General features: G+C 44.8%; 1 protein-coding gene across 1 annotated transcript in view; it reads right to left on the reverse strand.

The window, feature by feature from the left end:
- The window catches only part of PARP1 (poly(ADP-ribose) polymerase 1), a 461,510-nt gene that overhangs the window by 142,326 nt on the left and 300,993 nt on the right, over positions 1 to 18,191 (reverse strand). Inside the window, exons 13-14 of the mRNA XM_086926179.1 lie at positions 9,051 to 9,246; positions 7,363 to 7,491 (exon numbers count right to left, since the gene is read on the reverse strand). Coding sequence (XP_086782305.1) covers positions 7,363 to 7,491; positions 9,051 to 9,246 — 325 coding nt within the window. The remainder of the gene's footprint in view (positions 1 to 7,362; positions 7,492 to 9,050; positions 9,247 to 18,191) is intronic.

Raw genomic sequence — 18,191 nt, forward strand, 5'->3', positions numbered from 1 at the left:
TCTTCCACTACAGTCCTGGGTTGAGTGTTAGACTTCTTTGGGTCGGTAACACCTGGTTTTTCGACGACTTTTGGTGTTTTATTGGTTTTCTCTGGCTCGGGCCCTTTTTTCGGGTCGACGAGTGTCGTCGGGTCGACCGGAACTTTCGGTTTGACATGTTTTTTGTGCTCCGTAGGCTTTTTTGGATGAGTGCCCTTTTCCGAGTCGATGTTCTTTTTTTTAATCGACTGGTGTCTTTGGAGCAGTTATCTTTGGGTCGACAGGTTTTTCCGGCCGTGCTACGGGCTTCAGTACGGCACCCTTTGCCGGGTCGACGCATTTCGGAACAGTAGGCTTGTTCTGGTCGGCGACCTTCTTTGGTTCGGAGCCCTTCGGCTGTGTGCCTTTGTTCGGTTCGACTACCTTTTTGGGGTCGACAGTTTTTGGCTGAGCGACCTTTTTGGGGTCGACCGTCTTCTTTGGCTCGACGCTCTTTGGCTGTACGGCCTTTTTCGGATCAACGCCCTTCGTGTCGACAACCTTTTTTGGCTCTGGAACATTCTTCGGGACGATGGAACTGGGACCTGAGGTCTCTGAAGGTTTCGATGCCGAGCCGGATGGGGTCGACCGTCTTCTTTGGCTCGACGCTCTTTGGCTGTACGGCCTTTTCGGATCAACGCCCTTCGTGTCGACAACCTTTTTTGGCTCAGGAACCTTCTTCGGGACGATGGTACTGGGCCCTGGGGTCTCTGAAGGTTTCGATGCCGAGCCGGATGGCGGGGCCGGCGAAACTTTTTTATGATCTTGGCTAAGGCCTTTTGGCGATGCCTCGACCGTAGCCTTTGCTAACGGGCTAATTGTTGTCGGGGGCAGGGTACTCACGATTTGCCCCGGTGGGATCTTGTCATCAGAGTCAGAGTAGTCCTCGACGGTGACGATTTCTAGGTCTGAGTCTGGAGCTTCCGGTAGATCCTGGTCATCATCGAAGATGTTGACCGGTTCCAGTGCCTGTAGCTGCATTTCTTGCCTAGAGGCCCGTCGGTTTCGTATAGTTTTCTTCGATCGAAACTGGGCGCAGGCTGGGCAGGTTTCTTCCCTATGGTCTGGGGAAAGGCACTTGTTGCATACTGAGTGTTTGTCAGTATGTGGGAACTTGAAGTGGCATTGTGGGCACCTTTTAAACGGGCTTCTTTCCATCAACGGTCGGCTCACGTGGCGTCGAAAAGGCCCAACGGCCCGCGTCGACGACCGATTCGAGATGGAAGGCTGGATCGAGTAGAGAGGTACCGAACGAGAACAATACCGTCGAAGGCTTTTAGAAAAGTTTTGTTTTCGATTCCAAAGTTGGACTATAGGAGTTAGCATCCGAACCCAATGGCGGAAAAAAACAATCTAAGGATGGAGAAGATGCCCATGCGCACTGTAGTCCAGGGGAGGAGTCACCTATCTCGTGATACTTCGAAGACTCTTCCAAGACAACAAAGTGCAATCATCCGGATCCAACACTAGGCGGCGATCTATGCACAGATATGAATTCAGCAGCCCACATGCCTCGAACCTGGTGTTCTAATGGGTCCAGTGACCCCTCCCACTTTCCCCATGCCTGAATGCTCCACAAAACTTTCAATCAATGACCTAGAACAACTGGGCTCTTTCGGCACCGGATTCGAATGATGCGATTCCGACTCAGATTCTTCAGTGATAAGAAAGGGGCTAGTGTCACGAGCATTGATGTCGGGACTGGCGCTGGAGGTCACGTTGGCACGACTGGCGCCGATATGGATCGAATCCATGAGATCCCGCTGAGGCCACAAGCATGGAACCTGATGGAGGCCGCAGGTCCAAAGGCACTCCGGAGGGGTCGGCCCGCTCAAATACTCTGTGCATAGCCCCGTAAAATTTCTTTGAGCGGGGATCGCTTAGGCTCCAGGAAACATGGAGAGCCGCGGAGTCATACCTGACAACGGCTCTGCAAAACCGTGCCTGAAACATCGGTGTTCCCTACTCGTCTTTTCAGCTTTAGATTGACGAGGTGTAGCCGAAGTCTGTTTATACTTCTTCTTGTGCCTCCTTTCGAGTGTTCAGAGAATCTAGAGTGCTAAGAAGGGGACTTGGGGCTCCTGAAGTGGATCTGCGACCTTTTTCTTGATTGGGAACAAGCCCTCCTAGGAGTCGCATTAGATCAAGTCGTAGATGAACCGACAGGTCAACGCTGTCACCTCCAGCTGCTTCAACACTCTCCGAATCATCCGCAAGACCTTCAAGTGGATCACCCCCGAGTCAAGGAAGACAGTCACCCATGCACTCATCACCAGCAGACTAGACTATGGAAATGCACTCCAAGCCGGCATCAACAAGTCCCTACGCTGCAAACTCCAGACAATACAGAACACCGCCACCAGACTCGTCCTCGGCATCCCCCGACACAAACACATCAGTCAACACCTACGAAGTCTTCACTGGCTCCCCATGGGGAAAAGAGTTCCTTTCAAAATCCTCACTCACGCCTACAAATGCCTTAACAACAACGGACCCAAATACCTCAGTGACATAATCAACTTCCACGTACCCAAAAGAAACCTCCGATCTTCCAACCTTTCACTGGCGGAAACCCCACACATCCACAGAGCCAGAGCAGGCGCGACCTGGAATGAGCTACCGGCAGACACCCTGAACACCTTCAGGAAGAGCCTCAAGACCTGGCTCTTCGGCTAAACTGAACTGCACCCCCCTCAGTGTCTTGAGACCCTCACGGGTGAGTAGCGCGCTTACAATTCCCTGATTGATTGATTGATTGATTGACTGCCGTGCCGCAAGCAGCTTTAGGGACTGCTTCCTTAGCTTTTGGCGCCATGGACCAGCAGTCCGTGCACAATTAGAGTCGTGTTCGCCCTCGAAACATTATAAGCACACAAGGTGCGGGTCGGTAACTGACTTGGTAGTGTAACAGGCGCCACACGGCTTAACCCCTACCTTTCAATGATGCCGTGCGGAACCGAATGAAGCCACCTGCCATCACGCAGGGGGAACTGCTCACGCAAATAAGTTTCGAAATCAAGTCTGATGCTTGGGAAATTCAAAGGTAAGGAACCTGCAGCTATAAGTCTATCAGATCATGGAATTTAGTGGGATAAAGACCGAGTCATCTTGTTGTTTCTCATTGCCTTGTACAGAAAACAAGAATACGTAACAGAAGGTATTTACTGTACCCAATAAATACCCCATCCCATGAATAATGATAATTGACAAGGTGAAGCACATACCACCTCTATTTTCATCTACCACTAATCAGGGCTTTAGACAGAAGAGAAATCACTCTGGACTATTAAACCCTTGAGTGAGGATCTCACAATTTATTTGTAATCAGCAGTAGGCAGGGCCGGAAAAGCATATCAATATAAATGTGCCCCTTTCGAATTACCAGTCTTTGAAAGGAAGCAAGCAGGCGAACTCCCCAAAAGGAGCCCAGATAAATATCTTTTACATTCTCTACCACTGGCGTGTTTTCTCATAGCTTGGGCTTTGGCAAGGGGTGGGCGGTACGCCTGCGTGGCGGGGGTTAATTTTGGGCGACTTCTTGTCAGCAGAGCAAGCATCTCTTAGCACAATGCACTGTAAGACAAGGAGCACATCCAGTATATTTGCAGACTGTGGAGTTCACAGAGAGGAAAACGGGAGAAAAGTCAAAAACAGGTTGAACACAGCATGGCAGCCCAGCTTTTCTAAAGTAAGGAGAGGCCTTTCAACATCAGGCTCTGAATACAGTGGAGAAACACCTACCCCTTTTGCGGGAGGAGGCACTGCAGGCAACATATTAAAAGCAGAATCAACCAAGAACCATTGAAGCATGTGAAGATTCTCAATGTGTCTAGGATGACAAAAGAATGGACTTCCGTTTCTGTTGATGGATTACCAAAAAGGTCCTGAGGTGACACTCTAAATTAACATCCTGATCATGTTCTAAATACAGATAATTAATTCAATATGCATAACCGTTTCACTTGTAAGACTTTACCCGCCGCCCATACAGCACTGGTATAAATCCACTGCTGAGGAGACTGAAGGGAAACAGCCTCCACCTCCAGATGAAAGGATACAGTGGTGGTACTCTAACCATTCACCAGTAGTGATCAAGCTGCTCAGGACCAAAAGTTGAGAGCGGTTCTCCTAAAGAAGCATAACTACCAAATACTGGGAAACCAAGAGTTGGTGAAGCAAGCGAGGGACATTGCCTGGGTTTGTGATGGAAAGCACGTGCTTAGGAACATCTTAACATTTGAAAACAGCAGCTATCTTGCGGGATAATCTTCCTATGGGACAATTCCTGAGGTTGCGAAGGAACTGTACAGAAAAACAAAAGTATAAACAACATGCCTACAATTTGAGTGACAATTTGAGTACATGCCAATATCCTAAAGATCTGATTCGTAGAGCATGCAAACGGGCAAGTAATAATTACCAAGATGCCCTTTTGGAGACATATCCTAGAATGAAAACGGAACATTTGGTTTGTGGCAGCACCTTTAGTCATCTCACAGATACCGTGAAAAAAGCCAACAATAAGAACTGGCATATTTTAAATAAGAGATGTGTCAGTTGAGGCACCTTTGATTGCTCTCCAACAAAGTTGTAACTTGAGAGACATTTTAGTTCATACAAGACTTCGTACCACCAGAAAGCAGACATCACATTTGACATTATAGGGGGGAGTACCTGTAGAGGGACATTTTCCATGTGGATATTGTTCGATATGTGGGTTCACACAACAGACAAAGCAGTTAGAAATAGGACTCAAAACCCTGTGGCAACTGACAAACCATACCAATTGCAACATGTGAGAGTGATCTATTTGATCAGATGCCCCTGTGATCTTGTATATTTAGGGATGACTACTCGAAAGGTGAAGAGCAGGATTATTGAGCACAGTAGTTCAGTTAGATGTAAAAAGTCTAATACTAAACTTACCAGACATTCTTTAGAGGTAGAACATGCTGAGGACGACATTAATTAGGTAGTTCTTGACAAGCCTCATTATTCCACAGGTATGGGTCCGCTCCACAAAGTTTTATTTCAGAGAGAACAACGATGGGTGTTTAGACTAAGGAGTCACCAAAGATGTCTTAATTATGACATCCCTTGGTGTTCTCTATAAATAACATTGTGTCTGCCTGTTTAGACCTTATATCCCTGTTTTTTGCTCATCCTTGACTAATAGTCCCCTGAGATATGCATTACTAACTCTTGCTGATTCTGAAATAACAACTTTCTAACTTGAATATTGGAAGATGTACAAGTTAACCTAAGTGAGCTACTATTGTCACTATCTGTAATTGTTTTAACAATGGCCGAGTTAGAGTTGGGTCCTTAACACACTTTTTATATCATACATGTAATACAGGTCTGGCTATAGGCATGAACACGCTATGTTTACCACACCTTGGATATGCTGACACGTAACCCAGTATTTGGATATAAGTGAATAATTCTAAATCCATTTTGACACTACTGAATTTAATGGGTAGGTGTGTGAGAACTACATTTCCCATTTGCGGTTTATTAGATTCAGATTCACTGACACACAAAAGGGATATATATTCTGGACGTTGCCTTTAATACACACGTCCCTTATAGGTGCTGGAAATGTTAGCACGTAATACTTTTTGATAGAGCTGAGAAATCTTATACCGAGGCCGACACAGCTGCATTTAGTAGGTAGACGCGTGAGAACTACATTTCCCATGCGCAGAGTATTTGGTTCCGGTTCATTGACACATGACGGGGCGGTACATATGGGTCGCGGTTTCTAATACACGCGTCCCGAGAGAGATGGATCGTCCTGCTGACCTTTTATGTGATGCAGTTGTCTTAGACTTTGTAGGTAATACGGCCTGCGACAGTTTATGCTGTAGTCCCTTAAAAAATTGCCTAAGACTACTTGATACACTCTTGAGGAGTATGATTTTTTGATAGGGAGTTTGGGCATTTTGGGCTTTGAATATATGGGCTGGAGTGTCTTTAGTCAGTTGTGCTTTTTCTTCGTACATATGTTACGGTATTTTCCTGTCTTGCCTAGAAATCTATGGCTTTTACATGATTCAATATTGTTAAACTTTATTTATGAAGCAACACGAACAGAGCATCACTTACTGGGGATGTATGTTGATTCAATAATTTTGATTGCCTTTTCTTTTCTTTATGTTACTTTCACATCTTTTACAGCTTAGACTCGCTCTGAAAGGATCATTGAAGGTCGAGTAGATTTAATATAATATAGTTGGAAAGAACTTTTATTAATTTCGTATCATCCCATGAATTCACTTTACACTAGGTTGCAGTGTTGGTGGTGGGCACGTAGTTGTCACTGGGACGAATACAGTTTCTATTCAGATGTGGACTGTTTATCATCATTGTGTTTTTTCTTCCAGATTTTGGTGGATCATAAAGGAGGATGCCACGACACTGACCAATACCATGAAAGAATGGTCTTTTCTTTTCGATTATTAAGCAGATTGACTTTAGGACGTGGGTTTTGAGGGATGCCACATACTTTTGTAGTCAAGGAAGGCAGAAACATGTTGACCATTTAATAAGGGAACAGCCATACCCTTTTCACTGAGCTTGGTTTTTAGCTCTATCCATTGGGGGAACCAGAATTAAAGTTGTCCTGGCCACCATGAGATAGTTTTAACTCACTTTATGGTTTTGATTTTTGCACGCTGTTCTTACCTCCCCATACAAGAAATAAGATCTGCAGAATCTAGTGACAACCCCCACTCCTCTCTTGCGAGAGTCATAGCCCACACTGGTACTGCGAGGTTCCAGTGTGAAGAGGGGATCCAATGATGATGCATGTCACCTCTGGGTGAGTGAGGGTTCTCATCTTAAGATTATAAGGGCTTTGCAGCCCCCTTCTTTCTCCTATTTTCCTTCTTTTTACCACCCACGTACATAGTGTGATTTTCAACAGAAAATAGAGGTCATGAAAATTTAGCTTGGGAATTGTTTTTGAATCTCATTCTATCAAGCCCGACCAACAGCCATAAGGAAGCATTATCATGGAGGTACAGACAAACCAGTCTTGAAAGAATGTTGTTTAAACACTACACCATTTTCATTTAACTTTCACAGTTAAGAGTTGTGGACAGGGGGCTGTACACACAACTTCACACTGGCAAGTTATGTTTGGCCAACAGGGAACAACAGGGAACAATCGGTCAGCTAGTCTAAATTAAATTTAAAGTCAACCATCAGGGATACATATAACCATTCCTGCACAATGTTTAACATCTGCACAATCTCACATACAGTAAGGCCCACTTTAAAGAGAAAGCAGACATGACCTGAAGCCCTGGCCAAATACATACACTAAATAAACCCAAGTACCTCGAACTCCACCATGGCTTTTTTCATGCTCTCCACATCAAAGATCATCTTGATCAGCTCCTGGATAGGCTTGGCGAGCTTAGACTTGGTGCCTGCATTCACTGACAGCTTCTTCACAACTTCTTCCTCCTTACGGAACAGACAAAAGATAGAAACAGTGAAAGAAGTTAAGTATATGTTATCTGCTTCAGACTTCTCTGGATCCTAGGACATTTGTTTAAAGACAGGAATGGCGCTATAACAGTCTGCAGCCACTGGGTGTAAAACATGAAACAAAAAGTCATGCAAATCAAGCTATGTTTTCATCAAGCCATGTGCATTATCTTGAAGACTGACAGGGTTTATTCCAAAGCTATTTGCACAAGTAATATTCAATTATATGATCAACAATGATAGGATAAAAAAGAGGTCAGAAATGACAAGTATAGACCAAAGATTAGAAGTGGTGAAGATAGACAAAAAATCATGAATGTTGACAAAAGGTGGTTAATAAGAGCGAGGATAAAAAAAGATCATAAAGTGCACAGAAAGGCAGAGGTAGTTAAAACCAAATAACATACAAAAGGGAGCCAGAAGGAGAAAGGATAGAAAACAAGAGATGAAAATGGGAAGATATAATAGCAAAAAACAGAAAGGACAAAGATACTAACCAGAAAGACAAAGTTCCCAAACACACATGAGTCTGAGCATAAACAAAAATTTATCAGGAGGGTAAAAGGATCACAAATGTTTAGAATGGGAAAAAATACTCAAAAAGAGACCAGATGAGGGGTGAGGGTAAACCTAGGGTAGAGTGTGTGAAGCTAAACATGAATAGATGAAAAAGGGTGAAGATTGATGCGATTAGAAGGGCAGAGCTTAAACAAGGCCAAAGGGAGAGGGGATAGAACAGTAAAAATCTGATAGAGTGAGGAAAGACAAAATTACAAGGGGCGAACATAGACAAGAAAATATCAGCAGAAGCAAGACAAGCTCAGAAGGAACAAGAATAGGTAAGATTAGAAAGAAGATGATGGACAACAGGCTATCAAAACGGGGTGCGCACAGACCATTAATGATCAAAGGGTGATAAATAAAGATAGCCTAAAATGGATGACAATAGTTAAAAAGAAAGCAGTGTTGGCGAAGGTAAACAGTATATCACAAAAGAAAGGCAAAAATGTAGAGGTCTGAATTGACAAAATTATAAGTGGAGATGATTGACCAGAACAGATCAATTTTGAGTGTGCTCTTGGGTAGATCATAAGAGATCATGTGATCGAAAAAAATAGACTAGGTCTCAAAATTACGTTAGGCTACTAGAAAAGACGACGCTAGATATGCGGAGACCAGGAGTTCTCAAGAAGCCAGCATGTATGAAGAAGCCTGAAAAAAGAGGATGTGAAAGGGAATGATATTCTGGAGGTTACACTAAGGGATGTGCCAATATGGGAGCGAGAAAGGAACAAAGAGCTGAATTAACTGAGTAGCAATGGTCTTAACAGATTTCAGAGCATGATAGCATTGAATGGGCATGAATTATAAGTGCTCCTGTTGACATGTAACCCCTCTACAGTATTATGGATGACAGAGAGAAAGTTAAATCAGATAGACTTTTCCATCTAGGACCTAAAAAAGAATGCACCAAATAAACAATGCAATGTTTGACCAGCTTCTGATGACTTGTATGTGAACCAGGACATGCTTACCTGGCCATAGTCTATTTCCAGGGGGTAGAATTTATTTGGGTACTTTGTGAAGTTAGTAGTATGCCACGAATTCCCAGTTTTCCCTTCATACATTTCCAGGAAGTGGTCTATTGCTTCTTCTTTTGAGGACATCTCTTCCAGCTTGTTACTGCCAATGACTGTCCCAACACGGCCCCAGGATCTAAATACCCAGTACCTAGACACAAATTACAATAAATTATTTAGCAACATTAAAAAATACTTACTCGTCAATCGACAGACCATCAATTTGTACCAAAGGGACTAGCTCCTCATTTTCTTTAATCTAAGAAGAAAAGAATGCTGTAGCGAACTGGTTAAGTTAGAAAAACTTTGTAGAATCACCTTTCGGGGCTTTCCTGAGCTCATATCTTGTTCCATGCAGTTGCTCAAGTATCTGCTACCACCTGCTTTCATGGGCAGAATTCAAAAGTGAATTTATACTGGAGATAACCTACCAACAAGGATTCTTTCTTCACTCATTCTTCCCACTTTGTTTCCAGTTTTTGCATCTTGAGCCACGTTAGTCTCCCCATAGCCCCTCCTTCAGTTGTATTCTGAACTTACATTTGTCTTTTACCCTCTGCTTCTCTGTTGCCCATCTTTATCTCATTCTAACATTTCTCCCTTGGTCAGATTCCAGACATATTTAGAAATTCATCAGCTGCAGCAAACCTATGTAGTGGTCCAGTGACTGAAGTGATACTCCAGGTGCAGTATCACATCAGAGGCATGTGTAAGTGGAGAGATACGAGAAGTGTTCACAGAACAGGACCCAGGCTTACCATGGAAGACCACCAGGTCAGAAACTGAACATAAGGAAACATTGTAAATAGAAGCTCACTGGATAAGGAACAAGCATTGAAAATGCAATAGGTCTCGCCTTTGATTAAGTTAAAGCCATCTGCTTTGCTAATGATATTGTATAGCAAAGCAAATGGCTTTAACTCAACAAAAGGCAAGACCTATTTTAAATGCTTGTTATTACGAGGCAGGACTTTTTTTCTCGTGAGGCAGCAAACGTCAGCAGCCATTGAGCCATCAGGCCAGGCCCACTGGACTCCAGCCATCCCTTGTTATTGTGAGGGGATAGTCTCAAAGGTGGCTCATCCTGATTTTTATCCTCCTTCTTTCCGCCATCTAACAGGGTGAGTGCTCATCTATTGCGGAGATGAGAGGGACACTTACAAGTAATACTAGCTTTAGGTCACAGTAGTGCACTATTTACATCCATCCCTAGGCCATAATTCCGATGTCTTTTCTCGTGACCACGTCAGTTTTTTGCGGGTGAATGCATGTAGAAACTGCCTGCCTACGTTTTACTGGGTGGAAAACATGTAGGGGGATGCGATGCCCGCAGAAGCACCACATTTTGCATTTAATACTTTATTGTTCAGAGGAAAACTTTGAATAGCAGGTATATATTAAACCGGCTAAATATCACACTCCTCGATATCTGTATTTTATTGGGGAGGGAAATACCTGAAGCCTCTCCGGCCCATTCGTAATCCAGTTCTTTGTGGTAAAGTGAATCTTGTCCTATGTGTGCTCCATCTACCACGCGGCTCCATATGACACCTTTCACTTCCTAACCCGGTTTGATGGATGGGAAAAACGAGGAGATAATCTATATTTTACTAAAAACAAAACGGGAGTTCAGAAAGAGGGGTTTGTGTGCTACGATTAAAGATTATGAATATTCGTTTTATGTCTGGCTTTAGCCAAGACTTTTAGATTTGAATACACTTATATGGACCGTGTACTTAGCGATAGGTGCTGTCGGTTAGCTCTCTTCACCCATGGGTCTGTCAGTGTGTCATTGACATTTTTGTTCCACCCATATGCATACAGCATGGGAAACCTGATCAGCCCACTTGAGTCGTCAGCTTAGCTCTCTGAGTGACGACGTTCTTTTCTTGTACAGTATGTACCTACACACAGTAAGTATTTCATTTAAACAAATTTAGAACAACAAAAATCACAAACATTGGCAAAGCCAAAAGTTAGCGGCCAACAATACCAGACTTATTGACTTTACAGATGTTTGTGTTTTTTGGCAACGAGCGTAGTGTACTAAGTGTTTGAAACATGATCCAACCCAGACAGAAGTCTTGCTGTTAAATTTTGCAGTAATTATAGGTGGGCCACGTTTTTGTTAACCGCAGGCGCGCTAGCGGAATTCCGCTGCTGCGCTGAGATTTTTAAAAACGCATGTTACGTGACGAGCTGGGCTCGTCATCAGCGTGCGAGGAGGCTACGCCATGACAAGCCCAGCTCGTCATCAGCATGGAAGGGGTTCATCTCTACCATATATATCAGGGCTGTTACAAAGAGAGGTACGGGACTGCCAGGGCTGTTTGCCCCAGGCAGAGCACTTTACACAGCCACACACTGCTACTATCAAATCTAGGTATTTATTCCAAATGTAGGCTTCATGTGTTTTTGTGGTATAGTATTAGGCAAGTTAAGACAGCTGCCAATTTTAGTGATACATTCATGAGAGAAGTAAAGGCAACTGCCACTAGGTTGCGCCGTATGCTCCAAATGTTTCGTCAGACATTGCTTCTGTTTTGAGGTGCTTGTGCTACGAGAAAACAGGAGAGGCCTCTCGCACATGATATTTGGCCCCCACAAATGTTTCTGACAAGCCATGATGCTGTAGGCACATCCCAAAATATACTGGGTCAGCGCATTCCTCACAGTCATGTGCAGCGCTGCCAATTAATCAGTCAAGTCATCGACTGTCTGTGTAAGTGTTTAGACATGAGGCAAATGGCTCATGGAAGCAGTACAAATTTAGTGGTAGGTTATAAGTTGTATTCCTGTAATTTGCTTCGTCACCCGCGATACTCTCAGCCCGCATCCCCCGGCAATGAGATTTTGAACACTAAAATATTCCATCGTTGGAGTTATGACAGCAAATAAACCTGCGGGACTGTTTTGGGGGAAGTTATATTTCGCAAAAAGAAGGAAACAAAACAAGTGTACGGGCCAAAAATTGTTCTTAGAAGTCTTCCTTCTGGGTTGACGGACGCCGGAATCACGAATGCCAAGGCTGCTTAGTCCTAACTATACACATTTCTTTCACCCCATTCCTTTACCATTTCTTTATTGTATTCTTTATTGTGAGTTTGTTATCATGCTTGTCTTCTCTTTTTATCACTGTTTTCCTAGCGATCTCTTGTTCACCCCCCACCCCCATTAACTTTTCCCTCAATTGCACTGGGTTTAAAGTCAGATAATGAAAAACAAATGTGTAACCGAGTGCCTGTGGCTGCCATCTGCACCTACCTCTACAAATTAAGCACTGGTATAATGCTGCGGACACGTTCGCTGCTTTCATGGCAAGCGGGCATACCTGCTTGGAAGAGGTAATCACTCGACGGCGCTCATAACAAGGGGCTCGAAAATATGCTCCTAAAAAAACTCCCACATCAAAAATTCCACACCACAGTGAATGCCTCTCGAGAAAACAAATGCCTAGTAGATGTGTTCGGGGAAAGCGAGCATGTGGCCTACTGGCCAGAACTGCCGGCCTTGGAGATGAGGAACAAGGGTTGAGCCTCGGAGTCGGCTCAACATCCTGTGATTCTGGAAAGATGACTATCTCCCCGTGCCTACCCACAAAAAAAAAAAATGTATGTGTACTTTTGTAATATATGCAGATATATTGATTAGTCTGCGTGTATAGAGCACAGCCACAAAATGACGCTATCTGACTTAGACGCGAGTTGATACTAACCACCCAAATATACGGTTTTTATCGACCTAAGAAAAGTAAAAAGTTAAGGCGGAGATGTGATCCTGCTAAATGAGCATTAGCCCACGAGCCACATCAGAAAGGCTGCTGCATGTTCATGCTCAAACAGACCGTGATAGACTCCTCTATACCTAATGTGCGCCTACAAACAGACAGAGCACTACCCCATAAGAGCAGAAGAAAAATGGGGGCAAGGTAATTCAAGTAATATTGTCAAAATTAAAGCACCTCTGTCGTAGTCATAGTAGTAGAAGGCCGCGACTGGGATCAAATTGGCAATTAATCAAGAATCGAGTTGAGACAATTGACCTGCAGTTTAAAAAACATTTTCTTTCTTTGCAGTTTCCAATTGATTGGTTATGTCAGAGACTTATTCGAAGCTGCCGTACCAAATACCGACAATGGCGACTCCGAACTTTCATTCTTCCGAGGAGAGAAAATGAGCAGGGAGCACACTAGCACCTAAACTGCTTCCGTGTAGAATAGACATTAGCCAAATTCTTCGGGCACAGTCATAATGGATAAAGACACAGGGGCTCGCGGAGCTATTCATTGTCGGTTTGTATAGCGCTTCCACTCAAAGCACTTTGTGTAGCGAGGAACCTTAAGTAAACTATTAATAAACAAAACTTTATTTCGTGAAACGTGGAAGAGGAAAGTATAGGACTTGCACGCCGGACTTCGCACATGAGGCACGTCCCATTCCCTTTTGGTATAGCAAAAGTTTTGGACGTAGCTCCCCAATGTATCAGATTTTAGACTAAGCGCTTTTGGCCAGGACCACACAATTTGGTCAAGTGGGGAGCCAGGATGACTGCTCAAGACGGGTCTACATTCAATGATTTAAAAAACATATCACCGCGAATTAAACATTCCCTTTGAAGAAAACACCCCCGCTTGCCCCATCCCTTTTCCAGGACTTTCTGTGGGTGCCACAGTGCCTGCTCCCCATGGGTGTACTGCAGCCTGACACCCCCCTTAAGACTGCGGCACCTCTCGCCTTGGGCCAGAGAAAACCATATTTATACAAGACCTCTGCATTGGCGGCTGACAAATATTTGAGAGCCATATTGTCACAGCAAGCTTGGCAAACAGGTTTGCTGTTTGCACACTGCAACGGGGGAAGATGGGACAAGGCAGCGGCTGAGGGCGGGCGTCGTCCTCGCATTAATGGCCCCTCTCCGGAAGACACTAGAGTGTTGTTCCCAAACATTCAGATGTTAAATCGGGATCCGCAGATGCCACCCCGGGCCCTTTGGAGTGCACACTTATCGCCGCCCTGGATTTCAGGCCCTATCTTCCTTGCTCAAATAGACGTAAAATTACATTTCATGCTATTAAGAAACCACAGATTTTGACAGAGCACTTGAGCAGATGCTGACTACAATTTTCCCTTTTTGAGACGGCTCACTTGAATGGGCTCGTCTGACTTGCTCTTGGCGTAAAAAGTTTCTTATCTTTGTGGGGCCCCCATAAAGATAAGAAACCTTTTACGCCAAGAGGAAGTCAGACGAGCCCATCCAAGTGGGCCGTCTCAAAAAGAGAAAAGTGTACATCATCAAAAGCTCTTTCCCAACGGCTGGCCACCGTTTAGCATAAACGGTGTCGCCGGCCAATGGGAAAGAGGGGCGCGGCTTAAAGCCTGATACTCAAAGCCCCTTAAAATCATTCAATCTTGGCAGCGAGACTGCGCATGCGCAGCCATCGCAGGCGAAACCTAAAAATGATACCCGCTTCCTATTGATAAAGCCGCTATTGGGTCATCGATAATAAGAGTGCACAGAAAAAAAAGGGGAAAGGACTACGTTCTGAAGTCAGGTACCACAACAATTTCAAAGGCAGATCCTCCACCCACGCAGTTATCAAGAGATAAAATATTTCAGAAAGGAAGAATGAGGCATTCATGAGAATGAAGCCTGGAAAAACAGTTTTAAAACAATGTTATTAAGATTGATAAAGAGAAGAACAATTGAAAAAAGTATTGAATTGAACATTTAACAAATATGTACGACATTCATCATAGATCAATACGCAGTATAGTGTGACATTATTCCGAGGACAGCAAGCTGGAGTGGACAAGTAGCTTCAACAGATCCACACAAACCAACAAGTTATCCTGGAACAGCAGCATCACAGCTTGACAAATGTTACAGCTTAAAAATCACATATCGTTCTACCATTCTGTGTTTAGATGAGGAATACTTCTACAATGCTGTAAATGAAAAAATAGGTGATTTCTATAATGAGCCCCATTCTAGGTAGGTTGAGTAGCTTCATCCTTTGATGAAATACCTGTGCAGTCGGGAAGATCACGTGCAAACTTGTAACACCTGTAGCACATAGGCAATATTAAATCTAAGTATGTAAGTCACATTTCTTTAGCAGCACAAATCAGTTAAAGATCCAGAAACTGTAAAGAAAGCAAAACAGCATTCCCTTAAAGAGTCAGGTGTGTTAGCTGCTAAAGATGTGTTGGGACGGAAAAGTCCTCTGCATGGTAAGACATGTACCCCTGCCTTGGGTGCCCAAATGCACTGTTGTCTAGATCCCTAAGGAATATCCTACTTACCAGTATGCATCTGTTCTTGGCATCTAGTGCTGCTGACATTCATATCTGTGCATAGATCGCCGCCTAGTGTTGGGTCCGGATGATTGCACATTGTTGTCCTGGAAGAGTCTTCGAAGTATCACGAGATAGGTGGCTCCTCCCCTGGACTACAGTGCGCATGGGCATCCTCTCCATCCCCAGATTGTTTTTCGCCATTGTGGCAGAGGTGGAGTGTAATACTGAAAGTGATGACCATGCCTGAAAATGATTCTGAGTGCTACAGCTGCGACAGGCACCGAGGAGGAGGGAGGGCGATATGAATGTCAGCAGCCCTACATGCCAAGAACAGATGCATACTGGTAAGTAGCATATTCCGTTCGAGGCATGTGGGCTGCTGAATTCATATCTGTGCATAGAATAAATAGCAGTTACCTCCCTAGCGGCGGTTGCCAGTGCCAGCTGCAGCAGTCTGAAAGAGAGTTCTGAGAACAGTCTGTCCTACAGCGGCTTGCTGCTTGGAGTGTACATCTACGCAGTAGTGTTTGGTGAATGTATGTATGGTGGACCATGTGGCTGCTCTACATATGTCCTCTAGAGGAATGTTACCTAGGAAAGCCATGGATGCCCCTAGCTTGTGTGTGGAATGCGCTCTTGGGTGAACTGTTAAAGTGCGTTTAGCTTTTTGATAACAGATTTGTATGCACTTAACAATCCATCTGGCTATACCTGATTTGGAAATAGGGTTGCCTTTGTGTTGTGGAGAGAAGGCAACAAACAGTTGTTTAGTCTTTCTAAAGTCTTTTGTCCTGTCGATGTAATACAGGAGAGCTCTTTTAACATCTAAGGTGTGCAGGGCCCTGTCTGCCACTGAATCTGGGTTTGGAAAGAAAACTGGCAGTTCTATGGTTTGATTAATGTGGAACTGCGAGACCACCTTAGGCATGAATTTGGGGTTGGTGCGCAGCACTACCCTATTAGCATGAATTTGTAGAAAGGGCTCTTGAATTGTTAGGGCTTGAAGCTCACTAACTCTTCGTAGCGATGTGATGGCCATCAGAAAAGCCACTTTCCATGTAAGAAACTGTATCTCACAAGAATGAAGAGGCTCAAAGGGTGGCCCCATGAGCCTGGTGAGAACGATGTTTAGATTCCAGACAGGTGAAGGAGGGTGTCTGGGAGGGATCACTCTTGAGTCCTTCCAAGAAGGCTTTAATGGCAGGCACTTTGAAGAGGGAAAGATGCTGCCTGTTTTGAAGATAAGCTTCTATTGCGGCTAAATGTATCCTAATGGAACTATACGCTAGATTGCATCGATATAGATGCAGCAAGTAACATATGATGTTTTGTGTGGACGCATCTAGCGGATTAATGTCATTATTGGAACAGTAGATGACAAAACTTTTCCATTTGGCTGCATAGCACGCCCTAGTTGTAGGTCGCCTTGCCTCTTTGATGATGTTCATACAGTCAGGGAGCAAGTTGAGGTAGCCAAACTATGACCTCAGGAGCCAAATCGCAAGGCACAACTGTTGCGGATCTGGATGCTGTAGGTCTCCATGGCTCTGAGTGAGGAGACTGGGCGTGAGGCGTGAGGCGTAGCCGCTGGTGAGGCACCACTGAAAGTTCCAGGAACATGGTGCACCAAGCCTGCCGTGCCCACGTTGGAGCAACCAGGATGAATGTCATGGAGAGCTGCCGCAGTTTGCGCGCCACTAGCGGTATGAGCGGAGCTGGAGGGAAAGCGTACGCAAATCTGCCTGACCAGTTCATCCATATCGCATTGCCCTGAGACTGCAGGTGTGGGAAACTGGCGGCGAAGTTTTGGCATTTTGCGTTCTCCTTTGTGGTGAAGAGGTCGATCTCTGGATGACCCCACTGCTGGAAATATGGTTGGAGCACTGAGGGGTGAATCTCCCACTCGTGCATCTGATGACTGCGCCTGCTGAGCAGGTCCGCCATCTGGTTGTCCTTGCCTGGGAGATGTTCCGCCATGAGGAAGATGTTCCTTTGGATGGCCCACTTCCACATGCTCTGGGCTAGGTGAGATAGCTGCGGGGAGTGTGTGCCTCCCTGTTTCTGGATTAATAAATGGCAGTCATGTTGTCCGTCCGGATCAACACGACCTTGTTGCCATGAAGATTGCCATCAGCTCCAAAAGATTGATATGCATCTTTTGCTGCTGTGCCGTCCATAGTCCTTGCACAGTGTAATGGAGGACATGCGCCCCCCAGCCCTGGAGAGATGCATCCGTTGTCAGCACTACTTGTGGGACAGGCTCGTGGAACGGTCGTCCCCTGCACAGGTTTTGTGTGTTCCACCAATGCAGAGAGTTGTATGCACGACCGGTCACCAACACTAGGTCTTTCAGATGCCCATGAGCTTGGCTCCACTGTCGTGCTAAGCATTCTTGAAGGGGGACGCATGTGTAGCCTCGCGTGCAGGACTATGAATATGCGGGAGGCCATCATACCGATCAGCTGCATGAATACTTGCGCTGGGAGCGATTGTTGATTATTCAGAAAAGGGGGTGGTGATGAACAGAGTGTCTGAATTAAGCAGACCACTCTTACCCAGTCCAAAGATCAGGGCTTGATCCATCACTGTTTTTCAGCTCACTGCACCATCCCAGCTCAGAACTTGGCTATATGCAAATTAGTCTGACCCTGGCCCAGTGCATCATGGGAACAGGGCAGACCAAACTACCAAGCCAATTCTTATACTGGGAAGGAAACAAGCTACCGGGGACCGGTTTCTGGCATTTCAGCCGTCTTCGGCCCGGCTTGCTTGAATCCTGATGGTGCAATGAGCTAGGGAC

This window comes from Lissotriton vulgaris, chromosome 6 (genome assembly GCF_964263255.1).
Source record: "Lissotriton vulgaris chromosome 6, aLisVul1.2, whole genome shotgun sequence".
Lineage (NCBI taxonomy): Eukaryota > Metazoa > Chordata > Amphibia > Caudata > Salamandridae > Lissotriton > Lissotriton vulgaris.